This window comes from Bos indicus x Bos taurus, chromosome 11 (genome assembly GCF_003369695.1).
Source record: "Bos indicus x Bos taurus breed Angus x Brahman F1 hybrid chromosome 11, Bos_hybrid_MaternalHap_v2.0, whole genome shotgun sequence".
NCBI lineage: Eukaryota > Metazoa > Chordata > Mammalia > Artiodactyla > Bovidae > Bos > Bos indicus x Bos taurus.
The window spans coordinates 4,214,432-4,238,160 of NC_040086.1; the positions used below are offsets into that span (position 1 = coordinate 4,214,432).

The 23,729-nt window shown below is 38.3% G+C and overlaps 1 protein-coding gene across 6 annotated transcripts in view; it reads right to left on the reverse strand.

The window, feature by feature from the left end:
* Positions 1 to 23,729, reverse strand: part of TSGA10 (testis specific 10) — a 93,129-nt gene that overhangs the window by 58,353 nt on the left and 11,047 nt on the right. For 4 of the 6 annotated variants that reach the window (XM_027554674.1, XM_027554671.1, XM_027554672.1 and 1 more), the window contains exons 2-3: positions 19,082 to 19,210; positions 7,430 to 7,645 (exon numbers count right to left, since the gene is read on the reverse strand). Coding sequence is in view for 3 of the 6 variants with exons in the window: in XM_027554671.1 (XP_027410472.1) it covers positions 7,430 to 7,645; positions 19,082 to 19,210 (345 nt within the window). In the remaining 3 variants the exon portion in view is untranslated. Of the gene's footprint in view, positions 1 to 7,429; positions 7,646 to 19,081; positions 19,211 to 23,729 lie in introns of those variants that run through there. The other 2 variants (XM_027554676.1, XM_027554675.1) reach the window with 1 other exon arrangement.

The following is a 23,729-nucleotide window of genomic DNA, read 5'->3' on the forward strand; positions in this document are numbered from 1 at the left end:
TTTAATAGTTTAATTAAATCCAACCAACAAAATACTTTTTGTATCAGTTTTATGACAGTCTTAACAGCCTTGTGGTCATATATTTAGTCTATGACTAGATTATACATTCCTAGGGAATAGTGATTATGTTTTTATGCAAAGCTATAAATCTCTGCATAACCTCCTCCTTTGTTATTCCAAGCTAAAATGTTTCCCATTAAAATTTGAATTTTCTGGAATTATTGCTTCTCATTTATTCTTTAGACCAAAGTTCTAAGATTTCTCTGGCAGTTATATTTTAGTTTATGAAATACTAAAGGGTTAGTTATAGTATGGAATATAACTCAAGTACAGTTTGGATAAGCTTATATATAATTTTGAATAATTTTCAATGCTTTAATTTTCACTACTATCTAGACACTAAAAAGATATGGATCTATTCTGGATTATGTGTAAGTTCAGTCACTCAGTCGTGTCCAACTTTTTGTGACCCCATGGACTGCAGTACGCCAGGCTTCCCTGTCCATCACCAACTCCTGGAGCTTGCTCAGGCTCATGTCCATTGAATCAGTGATGCCATCCAATCATCTCATTCTCTGTCATCCTTCTCCTCCTGCCTTCAATCTTTCCCAGCATCAGGGCCTTTTCCAATGAGTCAGCTCTTCGCATTAGGTGGCCAAAGTATTGGAGCTTCAACATCAGTCCTTCCAATGAATATTCAGGACTGATTTTCTTTAGGATTGCCTGGTTTAATCTCCCTGAAGTCCAAAGGACTCTCAAGAATCTTCTCCAACACCACAGTTCAAAAGCAACAATTCTTTGGCACTCAGCTTTCTTTATAGTCCAACTCTCACATCCATACATGACTACTGGAAAAACCATAGCTTTGACTAGATGGAACTTTGTTGGCATAGGTCTACATATGTGTAAGTTCAGTTCAGTTCAGTTGCTCAGTCGTGTCCGACTCTTTGCGACCCCATGAATCGCAGCACGCCAGGCCTCCCTGTCCATCACCAACTCCCCAAGTTTACTCAAACTCATGTCCATCGAGTCGGTGATGCCATCCAGCCATCTCAGCCTCTGTCGTCCCCTTCTCTTCCTGCCCCCAGTCCCTCCCAGCATCAAGGTTTTTTCCAATGAGTCAACTCTTTGCATGAGGTGGCCAAAGTATTTGAGTTTCAGCTTCAGCATCAGTCCTTCCAATGAATACCCAGGACTGATCTGCTTTAGGATGGACTGGTTGGACCTCCTTGCAGTTCAAGGGACTCTCAAGAGTCTTCTCCAACATCACAGTTCAAAAGCATCAATTCTTCGGCGCTCAGCTTTCCTCACAGTCCAACTCTTACATCCATACATGACCACTGGAAAAACCATAGCATGTGTAAAGGTGTCCATAAAAATTAAGTATAAAAACACACACTGCCAAAAATTTTATCCAGTATGACACATTCTGGTAAAAAATGAATGTATACATATATATCCCAAATACAGATGGAATATAATCAACAGTATGTAAAATGAGGAAGATAGATTATGTCTAGGTATAGCAAGGTGTGATTATGGTACATATTATTTTCTTCATTATACTCTTCTATTTTAAAAAAAAATGTGTTACTTTTATCAAGACAAAAAATTTAATGCTTATTCCACTCTGAAAAAAATTTTTATAACTGGCCCAAATAAAAAGATGCTACTGCCTTCATTTACTTGACAACTGTTTAATGAGGATCTTACTGTGTGTCTGATTGTCTCATATGCTGGTTATAGCACGGAATAAAACAGGAACCTCTACCCTCATGGAGCTAACATTCTAGTTGAAAAGAGATAAATAAAAGATAATAGGTAAAGTATATATCAGATAGTGATTATGTCATTCAAGAAAAAATTTAATGAGCACTCACACCTACTCTTTACTTTAGATTTTTAAAAAGGGAATGAAATAGACAAAGATCCTTGCCTTTGGACACCTTATAGTCTAGTTGGGAGATGACAAAAAATAAACCTAAAAAATTAATTACACAGTACATTAGAAAAAAGGAGCAATATTCTTAAGGATATTGGGAGTGTTTACAGAGAACAGAATTTAAAATGGGGTGATCAGGGAAGTCCACACTGAGGGAGTCAACCATTGAAAAATCGAAGAAAAATATTCCAGACAAAGCATACAGCTACAGCAAAAGGGAAAAGATTGTTTGCTAAATCAAGGAACAGTAAGGAGGTCAGTGTGGCTACAGCAGAGGGAGGGAGGAAGGAGGAAAGTGCTAGAGAGAAATGAAGCAGGAGAGAGAGGGAATCAGTGTGTGTGTGGTTGGGGGCGCGGGTTAGACACATACACAGGCTTTATACTTTGTCTTCCACATGGTAGATTCTAAAGTGTTTTTGACAGAGTCACATATAAAGTAACAGTAATGACAAGAGTTACCAGAGATCCAGTCTAATAATGTCCCTATGTTAATTAAAAATATACATTGTATGACTAAACTAGTGATGATAAAATTGTAGCTCTGTTTCTTCATGTTTCAGAAACTCATGTTCAACTCTGGGAAACACTGCATTAAGTCATGAATGACAAACAACTCAAGGGGAAAAGATAAAAGGAGGCTTATGGTCGTGGTAGCTTTAAAATATGTCTCAAAATTCTGATGCTCTTGCTTTCAAAAAATGGAGCTTAATTCCCCTCCCCTTAAGTGTTGTCCATACTTGGGGACTCTCTCCTGATGAACAAGATATGTGGGAGTGACAGCATGCAAATTTTGAGACTGGAAACTCTGCCTTTTTGTTTCTTTTGGATCACTGTGGCAGAAGGAAGCCAGCTGCCACAAAGAAGATATCAAGCAACCTAGGGACAGGTCCACCTGGCAAGGAACTAAGTGAAAAGTGAAAGTGTTAGTCATTCAGGTGTGTCCGACTGTTTGTGACCCTGTGGACTGTAGCCTACCAGGTTCCTCTGTCCGTGGCAGGAATTCTGGAGTGGGTTGCCATTCCCTTTTCCAGGGGATCTTTCAGACCCAGGGATTGAACCCCAGTCTCCTGCATTGCAGATGGAGTCTTTACCACTGAGCCACCAGGGAAGCCCAAGGAACTAAGTTTCCTGTCAAAAGCCAAGAGTCATCTGAATAAGTCATCTTAAAAGCAAATCTACTAGTACCCAGTCAAGCCATGACCGAAGCCCGGCCATCATCTTGATTACAGTTTCATGAGAAATGGTGAGCCAGAACTACTCAGTTAAGTTGCACTGGAAACTGTAAGATGTAAATATTTGTTGTTTGAAGTCATTAAAGTTCAACAGCAATTTGTTACATGGCTATAGATAATAGGCTTCCCTGTCCTTCACTATTTCCTGGAGTTTGCTCAAACTCATATCCATTGAATCGTTCATGCTATCCAACAATGGCCTCATTTTTAATTAAAAATATACATTGTATGAAAAAACAAAACATTTCATTTTTTTATTTATTTTTTAAGATTTTTTTTTATGTGGACCATTTTAAAATCCTTTACTGAATCTGTTACATACTGCTTCTGTTTCGTGTTTTGGATTTTTGGCCCCAGGGCATGTGGGGTCTTAGCTCCCAGACCAGGGATTGAACCTGTAACCCCTGCATTGGAAGGTAGAGTGTTAACCACTGGACCACCAGGGAAGTCCCTCAAAACACTTTAATGGAATAAATGATGGAAGAAGTTACTCAGTGGACTTTAAAAACATAGCTAACAGTAAACTCTTCTGAGTAAATAAATTCAATACTATCTCAATTCTAGACAAACTAACAGTAGCTTTAGGCTCAGACTCTACTTCCACATACCTAAAGCACCATCTTTTAACAGTATAGGAAGCCAAACATTCTCATCTGTCAGATTAGAAATTCTCGTTTCAAGTCTCATCTCACAAATCAGACAAAGACTCTCCCCCAGGGACTGGACGCCTAAACTGCACACCCAGTGACTGGGTGATGGCAACAGGCACTGGGTTCACACTCCCAGCACAGGTCGTGCATTGTTTCTAATCCCCGTTCTACGTGGAACATTTGCTTATTGAGGATGGTGCTTTCATTTCAGAATCTTTCACCAACACAAAGGACCTATTTCCATTTGTCCTTTCTCTATTAACTTTTTAATACTTTCCCTGTATCAACAATGTTATCTCTTCCCTAAAACTGCAGCCCACTTCTTCTACAAATCGCTTTCCAATTCTCAAGTACACCCGACTCTCCACATTATACATATATGGATATCTCTTTCCTAGAAACACTCTCTTCTGAGATGGACAGAATTTCCATTTACAAATTTAATATTTTCAGTTTTAGGTAAATCCAAGATCTTTTATTTTAGATGTCTTCCATTCCTGAAATTCTCCCTTTCTGATAAGCAGGAGGTTCATTCTGAAAGAGGAGTCTCTCTCTAGAACACAGACTCTAACAACCCTTTAAAATCAATACTTCAAAACTAAGCATTCTCCTTATAGAAGAATTTGGCCAACTAGGCTTCCCACAGTCTGGGAAGGAGTGCTGTTAATTTTAAATTTGAAGAAGAAAACAAGAAAGACATAATTAAACATCAATTTAGTGTTTTTTGATAATTTTTATAATTAAGACAACTCAATTTACCATTAAACTGTGAATGAAGGATAACTATTATTTTAAAAGAAACAATACAAACAAAAGAATTTATTAAGAATGTTTAAAATAGTTAAGCTACATTTATTTATATTTTTGGCCACGTGGCATGTGAGAACTTAGTTCCCCCACCAGGGGTCAAACCCATGCTCCCAGCTTGGAAGCTAGGAGTATTAACCACTGGACCACCAGGGAAGTCCTAAGTTACTTTTAAATGTCCTCCAAAGACTTCAGCAGCAACCATTATAAGATAAATTGCAAATTAAACACAAATCAAATCATTCTCATCTACTCTCTCAAGTAGTTCTTCTAAGGACCTCCTCCAGGCAACACTATTAAAGAAGATTGTGTAATAAACTTCATGTATTTGAGTATTCCATTATTCAGACTTTTTACTTCTACAGACTTACTTATCCTTTACACATTCTAAGTAAGTGAGGTTACTGCAGATAAGCAAATACCAGCCTAGTGTTCATAACTAGCTCTTATGTTTCAAATTACTATAATAAATAATGCCTTCAATAACATGTTCACAGCTTGATCATTTATTCATTTAAGTGCTTTATCATATGCTACCAAGAATACATTAAAAGGATGTTCAAGAACTAACATGCAACAGCAATTAGCTTTGGGAAACTATCTTCTCACAGACATAATTCATTAATTTAGTGATTAATAAAATCAATCACATGTTTTCACTTAAAAATTCAACAGGTTGGTTTTTGGCTTTCAGACATACTCTGTGTCTTGCCTATAACCTATTAGACAGCAAAGAGAAATGAAACTTTCATTTTATAATACTGCTTAAATTCCTAGCTTCTAAAGGTCATGGGGGTACCAAAATTTAATCAAGAAATAAAATGTTTATCAAAATATCATGGGACTTCCCTGGTGGTCCAGGGGTTGAAAATCTGCCTGCCAATGCAGAGGATGCAGGTTCGATCCCTATTTGGGGAAGTAAGATCCCACATGCCAGAGGGCAACTAAGCCCACACACTGCAACTACTGACCCCATGTGCTCTAGAACCCATGCTCCAGAATAAGAGAAGCCCATGTACCACTACGAAGACCCAGCAAGGTCAAAATTAAAGAATAATAAATAAATAAACAAATGCTTTTATGTAAAAAAAAATCATAAAACTACAGTTATTTAGTTTTATATTTTCTATGGTAGTGGCATAGAAAATGACAACTGAATCAATGAAACCAAAAAGTCCAGAAACATATCTATGCACATATAAGAATTTAGTGGCTGTTAAAATGGCACTTCAAATCAGCGATTGAAGAAAGGATTAGTCAACCCTACCTCATACTAGAACAAAAAGAAATTCCAGAAGGATTAAAACTTTAAATATATGTATTAAAACTCTTAAAACTGTAGAAGATATTCTTGTTGTTTTTGAGGTGAGAAGGCCTTCCCAAACAAGGATCAAAACTAGGTGGAGATTTTCAGAGGAACATTTTTAGGGCAGTGAAATTACTCTGTTTTATACTAAAATGGTAGATACATGTCATTTTACTTTTGTTCAAATTGTAGACTGCACAACATCAAGAGTGAAACTTGATGCAAACCGTGGACTCTAGGTGATCATGATGTCAATTCATTATCAACTGTGACAAATATACCACTTTGCTGGGGGATGCTGATAATGGGGGACAGTAGGCATATATGGGGGCAAGGAGTATATGGGAAATCTCTCTACCTTCTGCTTCATTTTGCTCTGAACCTAAAACTGCTCTAAAAAGGTAAAATATATTCAAATGTTTTAAAAAGGGAGTGGGAACTCAAAAACATCAAAGATCAAAACTCAGAAGTCGGTCAAGACTGACAAATATGACCACACAGAAACTTAAAACTGTGGTTTAAAAAAAAAACATCTTTTTTTTAAGTGTGAAATAAATTTCATGTGTGTGTGTGTGTGAAAACAAAAAAGAAGAATGGAAATATACATATCTATTTGTTGGCAGATACCTCTGCAGAAGATAAAAGGCTTAAAGAGAAAGAGAACTCTTCTACATATAGAACATCCCCATTGCTTAAAGTTTTTACTGTGTCTACATATTACTTAGGCTTTCCAGGTGACCAGTGGTAAAGAATCCAATTGCCAATGCAGAAATGCAAGAGCTGCAGGTTCAATCCCTAGGTTGGGAAATCCTCTGAAGGAGGAAATGGCAACCCACTCTAGTATTCTTGCCTGGTAAATCCCATGGACAGAGGAGCCTGGAGGGCTACAGTCCACGGGGTCGCAGTCAGACACAACTGAGCACGAGCACATATTACTTAGGAACTTTTTTGAGCAAATTTTTTAAAATAAAATATGAAATACAATATAATTTAATCCTTAGAATAGACAATTAATACAATGTCAAATCTAAAAAACCTTCAGATGATATAAATGAGTATGTCACTTTTCCTACTGCATTAATAATTTGTTGTTGTTTAATCATTAAGTTGTGTCCAGCTCTTTTTTTGACCCCCATGGACTGTAGCCCGCCAGGCTCTTCTGTCCATGGGATTCTCCAGGCAAGAATACTGGAGAGGGTTGTCTTGCCAGGGGATCTTCTCAACCCAGGGATTGAACCTGCATCTCCTGCATTGGCAGGTGGATTCTTCACCACTGAGCCACCAAGGAAGCCTGAATTAATCGCATGATGTTTAAATAGAACTAAAATCCTGATCAGTAACTAGTTGGAGGTTAACTAGACTTGTTATGGTGATTATTTTGCAATACATACAAATATCGATTCATTATGTTGTACACTTGAAACTAACATAATGTAATATGTCCATTATACCTCAATTAAAAAAAAAACCTGATTAGTGATAAATCCAGTACCTTTGCTTCTTCAAGTTCCTTGTCAGCCGTATCCACGACAAAATTTTTTTCTTTTTCTAGTTGCTCTGCTAGTTGGTCAATTTTAATCAATTCTTGACAAAGGTGCTCATTGTGGCTGGTTAAATCATCTACTCGACTGCTTACCACCTCCTTACTATCCAAGAGTTTCTTAACATATTCTTCCAAGCCATGATTTGTCTGTTTGAGATCTTCAATCTGTTGTAATGAGAAAGAAAATAATCACATTAAAAGATTTCCTTAGCTTCCCTCTGAGAACAACTAGGTGACTGGATTCAGGAAGGGAGGTTTGCTTCCCTGGCAGGGAAACTTAACTATGTATCTTTTTTCTGAATTTCATACCATGTGACTACATTACCTATCTGAAAAATATATACTAAATAAATATTTTAAAGTTTATATAGCTGTAACTCTCAAGACAATTTTCAGCTTAGAAACAAAAAAACTTACTGTTGATTTTTTAGAAAAATTGCCAAATACTTGTATCTGCAGACAAGGAACCAGTCTTAAAGTAATTATTGTTATATTATTATCATTAAAATCACCAATTAGGCATTCTTTAGGATTAAATTTCTAATTATTGTTATCAAAATATGTTAACTCTTTAAAAAAATCCTTTTGAACATATCAGTAACTTACTTGACTAAGCTAAATACTGATACCAAATCAATCAAGTATTTGCTGACTAAAGTGGAGGACCACAGCTTCCTTTCCCAGCCCACTAGCAAACCATCAATGGATGAAGAAAAGGGCCTTTTCTATCACGAAGGTATCCAAATGCCTTTGAAGGAAAAAAAAATATGTTAGACTCATTGAATAAGGATAATATGTTAAGAATTTTGTTAACTTCAAAAGATACAAAGATAGGTTAAGTATCTGCTCAAGGAGAATGTATTGTTTACTTAAGAAAACACATATACAGTATGTAAATGCCATAAAAGAAATATCTGAGATAAAGTGGTGGCACAAAGGTCCTTTTCCACAAGATCTGCCTTGTATATTTAACAAATATTTACTGAGTACCTACTATATCCAAGGTACTGTGTTGGTGTAAGATGTAAAAAGAAGAAAAAACAATTTTGGTCTCTAAAGAACATCTAAAATTGCTAAACCCCTTATCTAACATTATTCTTAGCTCTAGTATTATTTTTTTTGTTGTTATAACCATGCTTTTTTCAAATAACTAGAGACAGCTCTTTCCAAACCATCAAAATCAACAAAGTTTTCTTTAAAAATATGAACTGTAATATTTGTCACATATATAAGGAAGTATCCTAAAGGTCATAAGTTACATATAACTAAGTATAGTACAAAATGGCAACCCATTCCAGTGTTCTTGCCTGGAGAATCCCAGGGACAGGGGAGCCTGGTGGGCTGCCATCTCTGGGGTCGCACAGAGTCAGACACGACTGAAGTGACTTAGCAGCAGCAGCAGTAGTACAATGATGTTTATAATGCTCAAGAAGATGAGAAAAGTCATTATTTTAACCCAACTCTCACTTTGGTATTCTTGCCTGGGAAATCTCATGGACAGAGGGGCCTGGTGGGCATGGGGTTGCAAAGAGTCGGACACAACTGAGCAACTAAACAACAGTAAAACAAGGCACCTTAACCTGTGAGATTTACATGTAAAGAATTTAAGTTGTCAAACCCAGGAAATGAGAAAAAATGTGAAGAAACTTTTTTTTTTTTTTAAAGCAAAAAGGTAACTATAAATGCACTTATTTGTTTAGTTGAGTTTTTATCCCAACCCGGCTGAATGCAGCAATACTTCCTACTCTCTTCTTTTTTGGTCTTCTCCCAACTACAGCTAAAAATTCTTTGAAAATGCAAATTTGAGGTAATTCCTGGAGAAGGCAATGGCACCCCACTCCAGTACTCTTGCCTGGAAAATCCCATGGATGGAGGAGCCTGGAAGGCTGCAGTCCATGGGGTCGCAGAGGGTTGGATACGACTGAGCAACTTCCCTTTCACTTTTCACTTTCATGCATTGGAGAAGGAAATGGCAACCCACTCCAGTGTTGTTGCCTGGAGAATCCCAGGGACGGGGGAGCCTGGTGGGCTACCGTCTATGGGGTCACACAGAGTCGGACATGACTGAAGTGACTTAGCAGTAGACGTATGGTGCTTCATTACACTGAGAATGAGACGAACAAATTTCATTTGTGATTCAAGGCCTACTGCCTGTAAAACCCTTTCCACCTCTTCAATATATACCTAACTTCTAGACAGGCTGTAAGAAACAGTCTCACACAGACTCTACTTAATGCACTGTGGTGACCTGGAAGGAAGCCCAAAAGGGAGGAGATACATGTACATGGATGGCTGATTCATTTTGCTGTATAGTAGAAATTAACACAACATTGTAAAGCAACTATATTCCAATAAAAATTAATTAAAAAAAAAGAAACAATCTTGCTAAACTGATTTTAAAACCTCTATTAGGGAATTTATTGAAAAGTGCTATATACTATGTTACAGAACCCTCTTTGTAAGAATCCTCAGGGATATAGAATGGATAAATAATAAAGCCCTACTGTATAGCCCAGGGAATTATATTCAATATTCTGTAATAGACCATAATGGAAAAGAAAATGAAAAATAATATACATATAACTGAATCACTTTGCTGTACACATCAGAAGCTAACACATTATAAATCAACTATACTTCAATAAATTAAAAAAAGAACCCTCAGGGAGAGCTTTGCTCAGGTCTCCAGTTTCAGGAAAAAATGTACCTCTTTGTATACCTGGTTTGTTTTTATCCTTTGGACCATAAATTATTTAACTACAATTTCGTTGTTGCCTTTGCCTCTAGGAACTATAAAACAACCTGCAGCTCACCTTTAGTAACTAGTACAGAAACCATGCAATGATATATCCTGTTGGCTCTTCTCATCCATGATTACACTAAGTTTCTTTCCTTTCCCCTACTCTCATTACCTACTTTCATTACTAGTATTTTTCTTAAACTATAGGATGTGGGATAATCAAACAAACTTCAATTTGTCTGTCTTTTTGTCTCTGTTCACAGTTTCTATGGTGGCATGTCTCTGAGCAACAAGAACATGCTAAACCTGTTTGCTAACCTTCCACTGCCCCAGGAGAGGTTACAGGTTTCTCTCCTCTGGAGAGGAGAAATCTGTAACCTCTTCTTTATATAAAAAGCTTCTTATATAGTTTTATCTTAGTATTTTTATAAGATGTATTATAATCATGTCTTTACTTCCCTGACCCTTCCACTAAATTCTAAGTAACTTTAAAGGGCTCATGTTTCTAATTTCTGGATCAACATACCTCTCATTTCTGTATCATTTATCATATATCTAGCCTATAATGCTAAATTATTATTTAGCATTATAAATAAATAAATACTCCCTCACCTCAACATTAAGCCCTACTTTTACTTAATTCCAAGACACAAGTACTTAGAGGAGGACGTGAGAAAGGACATGGGCTTTTGGGCTGAGGCAGCCAGGTTTAAAGCTTGCTGTAGTTCTTCACTAGTCACTTGACCTCAGGCAATTTACCAGATTTTCTTGATCCTGAGATGCATCTGATTTCAGAAAAAAACAAATGAAGCCTCCTCCTAAATCTCATCTATTAAATGGGGAGAATACCTATAATTTGCAGGGAAAGTTAGAAAGATCTAAAAGTTCAAGTAAAATTGCTGGCAGATAACAGGTAATCAAACAAAAGGTTTTATTAAAAAAAAAAGTTGAAATAACTAAAAGTTCACAGGAAGCTGCAAAGGTAGTAGAGAGGTTCATGTGCCTTTAATCCAGTTTTTCCAACAGTTACATATTAAATAATTACAGCACAATATCAAACCCAGAGATTTGACACTGAAACAGTGTCTACTGGTCTATATCATTTTATCATGTGTAAACTGCTGTAACTACCACCTCCGTAAGATACAGAACTATTCCATCTCCACAAAGATCACCCTCCCCTTACTCCTTTACAGTCACAGCCATTCCCTCCTCACCCTTAAATGTCAAGAATCATTAATCTCTATAATTTTGTCATTTGGAGAATGCAACATAAATAGGTAGATAACATAAATAAATGCTGGCAAAATTTCATATAGTGAAAGCTATGGTTTTTCCAGTAGTCATGTACAGACGTGAGAGTTGGACCATTAAGCAGGCTGAGTGCCGAAGAATTGAAGCTTTTGAACTACGGTGCTAGAGAAGACTCTTGACAGTCCCTTGGACTGCAAGGAGATTAATCCAGGCAATCCAAAAGGAAATCAACCCTGAATATTCACTGGAAGGATTGATGCTGAAACTGAAGCTCCAATATTTCAGTCACCTGATGTGAAGAGACGACACGCTGGAAAAGACCCTGATGCGAGGAAAGAGTGAGGGCAGGAGGAGAGGGGCAACAGAGGATAAGCTGGCTGGATGGCATCACTGACTCAATCGACATGAGTCTGAGCAAACTACAGAACAGTGAAGAACAGGGAAGCCTGGCGCACTGCAACCCCTGGGGTTGGACACAACTTAGCAACAACAACATAACATAAACAGAGTCATGTGATACAGATCACAGTATGTTATCTGTTGACACTGGTTTTTTCACTCAAAACAGTGCCCTTGATATCTAAATTGCTATGTGGAGCAATAGTTCTTTGTCATTGCTGAATAATATTTCACAGTATGGATTACCATGGTTTGTTTAATCATTCACCACTTAAGCAAAATTTTAGATGTTTCCAGTTTGGGACTACAACAAATAAAGCTGCTATGAACAACTGTATACAGGTTTTTGAGTGAACATAATTTTAATTTCTCTGGAATAAATTCCCAAGAGAAAAGTTTCTGAGTTGTATGGTAATGTACGTTTAGTGTTTTAAGAACTAAACTATTTCCAAAGTGGCTGTACCATTCCCCATTGCCATCAAGAATATATGAGTGATCCTCATCTTTGCCAGCTTTTTGTACTGTCACTGTTTTTTATTTTAACTGCTCTCAACAGTATGCATTGTTATATCATCATGGTCTTAATTTGTATTTCCCTGTTAGAAAAGATGAACATCTTTTTGTTTGTCTACAATATTTCTTTCTGTGAAATATATCTTCATATACTTTGTTCATTTTCTACTTGGATTGCTTACTTTTTTTTACCTGTTGAGTTTTGAGAGTTCTCCACATTTGTTCTCGATATGAGTCCTTTGACAGAAACAGGGATTGTGGCTTATCTTTTCATCCTATTAACAGGGGCTTCTGCAGAGCAACTAAAAAGCCTCTTGATGAGAGTGAAAGTGGAGAGTGAAAAAGTTGGCTTAAAGCTCAACATTCAGAAAACTAAGATCATGGCATCCGGTCCCATCACTTCATGGGAAATAGATGGGGAAACAGTGGAAACAGTGTCAGACTTTATTTTTCTGGGCTCCAAAATCACTGCAGATGGTGACTGCAGCCATGAAATTAAAAGACGCTTACTCCTTGGAAGGAACGTTATGACCAACCTAGATAGCATATTCAAAAGCAGAGACATTACTTTGCCAACAAACGTTCGTCTAGTCAAGGCTATGGTTTTTCCTGTGGTCATGTATGGGTGTGAGAGTTGGACTGTGAAGAAGGCTGAGTGCCGAAGAATTGATGCTTTTGAACTGTGGTGTTGGAGAAGACTCTTGAGAGTCCCTTGGACTGCAAGGAGATCCAACCAGTCCATTCTGAAGGAGATCAGCCCTGGGATTTCTTTGGAAGGAATGATGCTAAAGCTGAAACTCCAGTACTTTGGCCACCTCATGCAGAGTTATCTCATTGGAAAAGACTCTGATGCTGGGAGGGATTGGAGGCAAGAGGAGAAGGGGACGACAGAGGATGAGATGGCTGGATGGCATCACTGACTCGATGGACATCTCAGTGAACTCCGGGAGTTGGTGATGGACAGGGAGGCCTGGCGTGCTGCGATTCATGGGGTCACAAAGAGTTGGACACGACTGAGTGACTGATCTGATCTGATCTGATCTTGCAGAGCAAAGGGCTTAAATCTTGATAAAATTCAAATCATCAACTTTTTCTTTTATGAATCATATTTCTATTCTCTTGTCTAAGAACTCTTCAGCAAGTCCAAGATCCTGAAGATTTTTTCCTGTTATCTTTTAAAAGTTTCATAGTTTTTTTTTTACATTTGATCCACTTTGAGTTAATTTTTGTGTAAGGTATGAGGTTTAGGTCTAGTCTAATTTTTTTTTTCCCTAAAAGATATCCAACAACTTTTGTTGAAAAGACTCCCTTTCTTCTACTCCTAGACTGTATTTGTACCTCTGCCAAAAATCATCTTGCTGTACTTGTGTAAGGCTATTTCTGGATTCTCTATTCTGTATCATTGATCTGTGTCTATTACTCTAGCAATACCATACAATCATGATTATTATAGCCATATATTAAGTTTTAAAATCAAGGAGAATGACTCTTTCCACCTTGTTCTTTTTCAAAATTATTTTTTCCTGGAATTTTGATGGGAATCACACTAAATCTGTGTATCAATTTGGAAAGAATTGACATCTTTATTAGGTTGAGGCTTCCAATCCCTGAACATTTGTTTAGATCTACTCTGATTTCTCTTATTAACATTTCATAGTTTTCAGAATGTAAGTGCATACTTATTTAGCTAGATTTATATCCAAAGATTACATTTTCTATTTGAGTGATTGTAAATGGTATTGCATCTTTTTAAATTTCCACAACTTAATTATAATATACAAATATACAATATGTTTGTCTTGTATTCTGACCTTTTGAACTCATTTATTAGTTCCAGTTTCTACACTGTAGATTTTACAAGATTTTCCAGCAAGAAGATCACATCATCTGTAAACAGGGAAAGTTCCATTTCTTCATTTGGGTCTGAATGCCTTTCAAGCTAGCTATATCATTATATTTGAAGTGAATTTCTCACAGACAGCATAAAGCTAGGTCATGTTTCTTTTTAATCTACTGTGACAATTTCTATCTTTTAATTGGTGTATTTAGATTACATATATTTAATGTATTTACTTTTATGCTAAGATTCAAGTGTGATTTTTTTGTTATTTTCTGGTTTTTTTTGTTTGTTTGTTTTATTTTACCTGCTTTCCTCTGAGTTACTTGAACATTTTTTAGAATTCCATTTTGATTTATACATAGCAATTTTCAGTATATCTCTTTGTAGAGATTCTTAGTTGTTGCTCTAGGTGTTTCATTTATATTCATAAGCTATCACAGCCTCCGGGCTTTCCAGGTGGTACAATTTGTAAAGAATCCACCTACCAATGCAAGAGACACGAGTTCGATCTCTGGGTAGGGAAGACTCCCTGGAGTAGGAAATTACAACCCACTCCAGTATTCTTGCCTGGAAAATTCCTCATGGACAGAGGAGCCTGGTGGGCTAGAGTACATGGGGCTGCAAAGAATCAGATATAACTGAGTGACTGAGCACACATCACAGCCTACATTTTACTAATTCAAGTGAAGTGAAAATTATTACCTCCCTTTATGTCCCTTACCCTCCTCTATTAATAAGATAATTGTCTTAAATATTCCCTTTGCATGCATTGATAAAGACATCTGACAGATACAATTCAGAAAAGTAGAAAAGGAAATTCTATCAGAGCTACCCATATTTTTGCTCTACGGATTGTTCTTCCTTCCCTCTTCTTCTTCCAAGACTACACCTTTTATCACTTCCTTCTTCATTAGAGAAATTCCTTTAGCTATTCTTTTAGGGTAGCTTTGCTGGCAACAAACTCAGTTTTCTTCATCTGAGAACATCTTAATTCGCCCTTCATTTGTGAAAGATACTTCTCTAAATACAGAATATGTACTAGGTTGACAGCTCTTTTCTTCCAGCACTTGAAAAAATGTTGTGCCACTTCCTCCTTCTGATATCCATGTTTTTGGATTTGCAGTCATTTAAATTGGTGTTCCCCTATAAATTATGAATTATTTCTCTCATTTCTTTCAGGATGTTTTTTGTCTTTACTTTTCAGTTTGAATATGAAGTGTCTCAGGGTAGATTTCTTTGGGAGACCCCTAGTCTCACTTTCAAATTTGGGGAATATTTAGCCATTATTTCTTCAAATATTTTTTCAGCCCCACCTTCTCTTACCTCTCTTTCTGGGACTCCAGCCATCCAAATGCAGAGCATTTCTTATAGGCCCACCTGTTCCAGAGGTTTTGTTCACATTCTTTTCAATCTATTTTCTCTCTATTGTTCACATTAGGTAATTTCTCTGTTTCTACTCTCATGTTCAGTGATTCATTCTTCTCTTCTCCATGTTTGTTTGTTGAGTTTTTAATTTCAGTTATAGAACATCCCAAAATTTACCACTCTAACCATTTTTAAGTGTAAAATTCAGTAGCATTGAGTACATTCACAACATAGTACGACCGTCCCATATCTAATTCCCAGGACTTTTTCATCATCATAAACAGAAACTGTACCCATTAAATAATCACCTATGAATCTAACTCTTGTAAGTGGAATCATACAATATTTGCCCTGTACCTTAATTCAGTTAGCACGCCGTTTTCAGGGCTCATCCATCTTGTTGTCTCCCATCTGAATTAAGGCTGAATAAAGTTCCGTTGCTTGTATATACCTCACTTTGTTTATGCATTCATCCGTCGATGGACATCCGGGTTTTTTCTGCATTTTGGCTATCATGAACTTTGGAATAGAAGTATCTGTTTAAGTCCCTGCTTTTAATAGTTTGAGGATATTCCTGGGAGTGGAATAGCTAGATCACATGGTAATCCTATACTTAATTTTTTGAGGAATTATCAAACTTTTTTGTTAAACAATTTTACATTAGCAATGCATAAATAACTCCAGATTCTCCACATCCTCATCAATATGTGTTATTTTTTGCTTTTTGATGATAACTAGTGGTCCTAATTGGTGTGAAGTGATATCTCATAGTGGTTTTGATTTGCATTTCCTTAAAGACTGTGATGCTGATCATCTTTTCATATGCTTATGGCCATTTGTATCTCTTCTCTGGAGAAATACCTACTCAAGTCTTTTGCCCATTTTTGAACTGAGTTGTTTTGGGTCTTCTTGTTGCTGAGTTGTAGGAGTTCTTTATATACTCTGGATATTAACTCCTTATCAGATACATAATTTGGAAATCTTTTCTCCCATGTGTTTTTTTCTTTAACAGACCTTACTTTTTTAGAGCAGTTTTAGGTTTACAGAAAAACTGACCAGTAAGTACAGAGTTTCCACACACCCTTCTCTCCTCTCCCACTCACCCCGATTTCCCCTTATTTACATCTTGTTTTAGTGTGGTACGTTGGTTACAACTGATGAACCAACATTATAAATTATTATTAACTGAAATCCAGAGTTTAATTAGGGTCCACTCCTTGGGTTGTAGATTCTGTGGGTTTTTACAAATGTATAGTGACATGTAGCTAGTGTTACTGTATTATACAGAATATATACTGCCCTAAATACCCACTGTGCTCCATTCACCCCTCCCTCCAAACCCCTGACAACCAGTGATCTTCTAATGTCTTTGCTTTGTCTTTCCCAGATGGTCCTGAAGTTGGAGTCACAGAGTACGTAATCTTTTCAGATGGGCTTTTAACACCTCGCAATATCCTTTCAAGGTTCTTTCATGTCTTTTATGGCTTGATGGCTCATTTCTCTTTATCAATGAATAATATTCTACTGTGTACCACAGTTTATCTATTCATCTACTGAAGAACATCTTATTTGCTGCCAAAATTCCACTGGAATAATACTTAATACTTTATTAATACTTTATATCTTTTGTTTCTTTGATGATATTTTCTGTTTGTTTCAAGCACGCTCAAAATTGCCTGTTAAAGCATTTATTTGAGGGCTAATTTAAAATCTTTGTCAGATAACTATTATCTGATTCATCTCTGCATTGGTGAGGACACCAATTAGGGTTAGGGTTAGGGTTAGAGACACCTCTTTTCTCACAGAGGTTGACAGCATCCTGATTTGGGGGATGAGGAGTGATTTTATCTTTTATTGAGGTCTGGTAGTCTAAGACACCGACTCATGTTTTTTGGGAGGGTTCCTGTGACACTGCTCCAGCAGGAAAAGAGGGACACTGGCTTGTTACTGTGGACAGGAGCGGAAGTCCAATCTCTCCATAAGGCCTCGGGTAACACCCAGGAAACGTGGGGCTTCTTGTGACTGCTAGGCAGGGATGAGAATTCATCCTCGGCTGATACCACCAGAGCGAGCAGGAAGAGAGGCATCTTATTACTGCTCCCCACAGCCACTGTGGGTGGGTAGACTTGTTCCTGCTGTAGGGTGGTAAAGGTTCCGACTCTGCATTAGGTCACCTCTGGTATCACCCCAGCAAACAGAAAAAGGAAGCTTCTCTTACTACCAGGTGGCAGTGGATTTCCTGGCTCCCCACATGGTCTCTGCTGACAATGTGGGGTTGGGGACTTCCTTACTGCCTAATGGACGCTAAAGTCTTAGTTCTCCACTCAGCCTTCTTTGATACAACAGTGGTGGGATGGGGGCCTTCTGGGGCAGGGTGGCAGAGGGTGGGGCAAGGTGGGCTCCTTGTTATAGTGTGACAAGGGTGGATGTCTAGGCTTTTATGGGGCTAGATTTCTCCTTGGTATTTGCTAAGAGTGGGCAGTTCTTATCTAAGAGTAATCTGCCTTGCTAGATTGCCCATTTCCTAGTCCTTTGGCTAGGAGGCATGGCTTTTCTGACACCTTTTTTAATCTGCATCCCTTATTTCTGGTTGCCAGTTTTTCCAGTACTCTGCCTGAGATACCTGGAGCACAAAGAAAAACCAGAAACTTCCTACCACGTCCTAACAGTCACTGGGCACTGAGATGCCTAGCAACTCTTCCTTCTGCTCACCAGTCAAAGTGTTTTTAGGTTTGCTTCACACATAATATTCAGGGTTTCAGCTGTACTTAGTGGAAAGAGTAAGGAAAAGCAAGTCTACTCCATTTTCCTAGAAGAGGAAGTTTCTTTTAACAGCCTTGTTGGCTAGGAAAAATGGTAAGGAATCTATCTGCAATGCAGGAGACCCAGGTTCAATCTCTGGGTCAGGAAGATCCCTTGGAGAAGGCAATGGCAACCCCCTCCAGTTTCTTGTCTGGAGAATTCCATATACAGAGGGGCCTGGTGGGCCACAGTCCATGGGGTTGCAAAGAATCGGCCACGACTAAGTGACTAACACTTTTCACTTCATTAATAGCTATTCCACAGGTCAGACACCAGGAGACCAGAAACAGGACTGAACTTGGGAGTTCACAGAACTGGAATCAAATTCCAGCTAAACTGGGAGTTCAGGAAAATCCTAGCTCTGTCACTCATTAGTCAAATATAATAATTCTTTAACCTCTCGGAACTTTAGCTTCCACATCTGTAAAATGGAAGTGACACCACAGTCTTACAAGGTCAGGATGACGAAGTAAGGTTATGTACTTAAAAGCATCTGATCCAATACCTGGCACACAGTCTGTACTCACTCTGAACCTGTGTTTTCAAGATGGTTAAGATAAAAATGGAATGATTTTAGACCCATACAATTTAAATGAGTACTGAATGAGAATTTATTCTCTATCTTATTTTAATATAGGCCCCCACCCTAAATTAACTTAGGGACATATGCACAGAAACTAAGTGTAACCTGTAATTTCAGTGTAGAGATGAATTTGTCTTGATTTCTCACTTCTTGCTCTAGCTGGAGAATATTCTGGTATTTTTCAGCTTCAGAAACTGGAGCCCCTAGACCAAAATCATGTTCTTTGGTGGTAACCTGGTGGAAAGAATGAGAATAATACAGAGACATTTAGGTTTAAAACAGCCATGTGATTTCCCATAACAATTAAAATTTTGAAAATTAGTAACATTCAATTAAAAAAATGTTTTTAACCTTGTTCCACCAGGTAAAAGGACTTCATCAAGTTTTAGTTTCTTAAAACTACATTACAAAACTTTTTCCATGTGTTTTCTATATATGGAACTACAATCTTGAACACAATTTTTAAAAAACACATACCCCACTGTATATAAGGAAACAGGCTGCTGCTGCTAAGTCACATCAGTCATGTCCAACTCTATGCAACCCCATAGGTTGTGTCCGACTCTGTGCAACCCCATAGACGGCAGCCCACCAGGCTCCCCTGTCCATGGGATTCTCCAGGCAAGAACACTGGAGTGGGTTGCCATTTCCTTAGGGTCAGCAGCAATGGTCAACTTCGAGGCCTATGATATTCAATACAGCAGCCACTAGCTACCTGTTCATTGCTGTTTTTGTGTATTAACAAAAAGATTTGCTACCCATATCACAAAGGGCTAACTTCCCTAATATGTAAATAATTCCTATAAATAAAAAAAGGAAAAGAAATACTGTAATATAAAACTGGCCAAGAATAAGGGGCTTCCCAGGTGGCTCAGTGGTGAAGAATCCACCTGCATTGCAGGAGACCCTGGTTCAATCCCTGTGTTGGGAAGATCCCCTGGAGGAGGAAATGGCATCCCACTCCAGTATTCTTACCTGGGAAATCCCATGGACAGAGGAGCCTGGCAGGCTACAGTTCATGGGGTCAAAAAGAGTTGGACACGACTGAGCATGCACCCATGCACCAGGATATTTCACAGAAATGACTTTTAAATACATTTCAAGATATTTAATCTCACCATTTAGAGGGATACAAATTAAAACAACACTGAAATACCATTTTTTAACCATCGCATTGGCAAAGATCATAAAGTTGGTTATATAACTAAACATTCTTAAATATCACTAGTAGCAGTGTAAATAGATACGATATTTATGGAAACAACTGGGTAAAATCTAGCAACATTACAAATCTACACAGCTTCTGTACAAATAATTCCATTTCTAGGAATTTTTCTACATACATATTTGCACATGGGCAAAACAACAAGTGTTAAAGATTTTCCACTTTAGCATACTACACATGGGATTTCCCATGTGGCACTAGTGGTAAAGAATCCGCCTGCCAATACAGGAGACATAAGAGATGTGGGTTCGATCCCTGGGTCAGAAAGATTCCCTGGAGGAGGGCATGGCAACCCACTCCAGTGTTCTTGCCTGGAGAATCCCATGGACAGAGAAGCCTGGCAGGCCACAGTCCATAGGGTCATAAAGGGTCAGGCAGACACCACTGAAGCGACTTGGAATGCACACATGCATACTATACATACTACTCTGCAGGTGCTTTTTTTCACTTGACTATGTATCTTAGAACCTGTATAATTTATGGAAATAATCTGTTCTCTCAATCAAGGCTGCCACTATGTTAAGACAGAATTTGCTACAAGCAAAGCAACACAGATGCTGCGCTCCAGAACCTAGTTCTTGGGAAATTACAGGATCAGTATCCCCAGTCACTGAACTTGTGTCACACCCTGTGCAAACCAGCCCATAGCAGTCTGATATGTTTATTTTGCTTTTTCCCTTTCTCTAACCAAGACACGAATCTGCTTTTTCTGTTCTCCAGTCCAGCAGTTCCTGCCTGTCCTAGAACGTAAGCATTAGACTCCACACAGCGTTTCTAATTATGAATCGTTTCAGGCCTGTATGGGTTAGGCTGAAATCCTAACCACCATTTCTTACATAGTTTCTGTTGAAAACATATCCTTAGTTATAAACATGCAACTCAGCATAACGATCAAATGACTCCTCACTACTTTTCAAATTTTAGTAAACGTGAATAATTTGGGAATCTTGATAAAATGCAGATTTTTTTTTTTTAATTCACAGTCGATCTGAAATATTGCATTTCAAGAAACTGCTCAGCGGGAATTTTCTGGTGATCCAGTGGTTACGAGTGCTTATTTCCAACCAAGGGGCTCGGATTCAATCCCTGGCCAGGGAACTAAGATTCTGCAAGCCCACAAGTTGCACAACTGAAAAATAAAAATAAATAAAACATGAAAAAGAAAAAGCTTCTCATACAGATGAACCTATTTGTAAAGCAGAAACAGAGACACAGGCGTAGAGAACAAACATATAGACAGCAAAGGGGTAAATGAGGGGTGGAATGAATTGGGAGATTGGGACTGACATATATACACTGGGGTTTCCCTGCTGGCTCAGTCAGTAAAGAATCTGCCTGCAGTGTGGCAACCCACTCCAGTATTCTTCCTTGGAAAATCCTACGAACAGAGGAGTCTGGCAGGCTACAGTCCATGGGGTCATGAGAGTGGGACATGACTTAGCAAGTAAACCATACATACACTATTGATCCCATGAATAAGATAGATAACTAATGAGAACCTGCTGTATAGGAACCTACTGTATACCTACTCTATAGCACAGGGAACTCAGTGACAAAGAGGGGATATATATACATTTGGCTGATTCACATTGCTGTACATCAGAAACTAACAGAACACTGTAAAGCAACTATACTCCAATAAATACTGAAAAAAAAGAGTGGCATGAGAACTCTTAGTCGCACTAAGTGAGATTTAATTCCCTGACCAGGGATCGAATCTGGGTCCTCTGCATTAAAAGCATGAAGTCTTAGCCACAGGACCATCAGGGATGCCCCCATATTATCTTCTGCTCATGAGCCCTGCCCTCACCCTTTTCTCCACCAAAGTAAAAGAAACTTCTAATGCTGGGTCCAGCCCCAGGAGGATCCAAGCGTACCCTCAGGATGGACGGCGTCGGTGAATGAATGACACGGGGAGGCCAAGCTTTGGTGAGCGAGGCCCGTAACTTTATTTTCAAAAGGAGCTTTTATACCCTGACTTGTACATAGAGGGAAATGAAAGATGCAAGGTCATGCAGAGTCAGCCCAAACACTCCAGCAGTTTTGCCCTTATTGAAACCAGGATTTTTTTCTGTATGCCTTTCCATAAACAAGGGTTTTTTGCTATGTACATTATCTTCTGGCCTGGAGGCCTGTTGACATTTTATGACCCTTTTTTGATAAAGGTTGATCAACCAGAAAACTTGTTTTCCCTTGAAGTGTTTTTTCTTTATATTTCTAATCTGTGTCAGCCTCAGAAAGTACTAAACAGTTACATTCTCACAGAGCAAAGGTGCAGTGGGTCACAACAAAGAAAGAACTTATTAGCTCAAAGGTCTGATGTGGTTAATACCAAGGCTACTACTTGTTTTTCTTACATTTCAACTACATTAACTAACGCACTCGCAGGTGACAATGGACAAGAGATGCAGGAACTTGGCAGCAAGCATTGGCCCAATAATGAAGCCCTTTACCAGTACTATTCTAATAATTTTTCACCCCTTAAAGGGCTCTATGCCCATTAGGACTTTTAGAATGTTCAGGCTTCCCGTGCCTTTCACGGTTGGGAAGTTGTGAATATTCATGTGCGTTAGTGTTAAGAGTATGGATAAACCTGTCAAGCAAGCTAGAATGCTAATCAGAGGGATTTGAATTGAAATACTCCTTTCATGTCCAGGAGACTTATTAATTAGAGCCCTAAGTTGATTTTCTTCAGAGAAAGGTGGTCAGGGATAGCCCCCTGCTAATGTCAGAAGAGTTGGTGAAAAACATAATATAGTAAACAGTACACAGACAGATTTTGGTTTCGGGGTAGATGCTCGAGCAGGTCCAGGGTCCTGATCTGCCTTGCCTGTCAGGTCTCTTCCTCATGACCTTGTCATGGGTGGGATCTCCTGCGGTGGCTCCCGGCATTCTAAGGCTTGAATTCCAAATTCACCAGGAGGCTTTCTCTGTCTTCTCTGTCAAACAGTGATCACCTCTTCATTGAGACATCCAAGATACTCGTAATACAACAATTTATGTAGCTATGCATTTTCCGTGGTCTTCCTCACATAGTTATTAGTATGTTTCAGTTCGTTTAGTTCAGTTGCTCATTCGTGTCCGATTCTTTGTGACCCCATAGACTGCAGCACGCCAGGCCTCCCTGTCCATCACCAACTACCGAAGTTTACTCAAACTCATGCTCATTGAGTTGGTGATGCCATCCAAACATCTCATTCTCTGCCGTTCCCTTCTCTTCCCGCCATCAATCTTTCCCAGTATCAGGGTCTTTTCTAGTGATTCAGTTCTTCATATCACGTGGCCAAAGTACTGGAGTTTCAGCTTCAACATCAGTCCTTCCATGAATATTCAGGACTGATTTGCTTGAGGATGTACTGGTTGGATCTCCTTGCAGTCCAAGGGACTCTCAAGAGTCTTCTCCAACACCACAGTTCAAAAGCATCAATTTTTCAGTGCTCAGCTTTCATTATAGTCTAACTCACATCCATACATGATGACTAGAAAAACCATAGCCTTGACTAGACAGACCTTTGTTGGCAAAGTAAT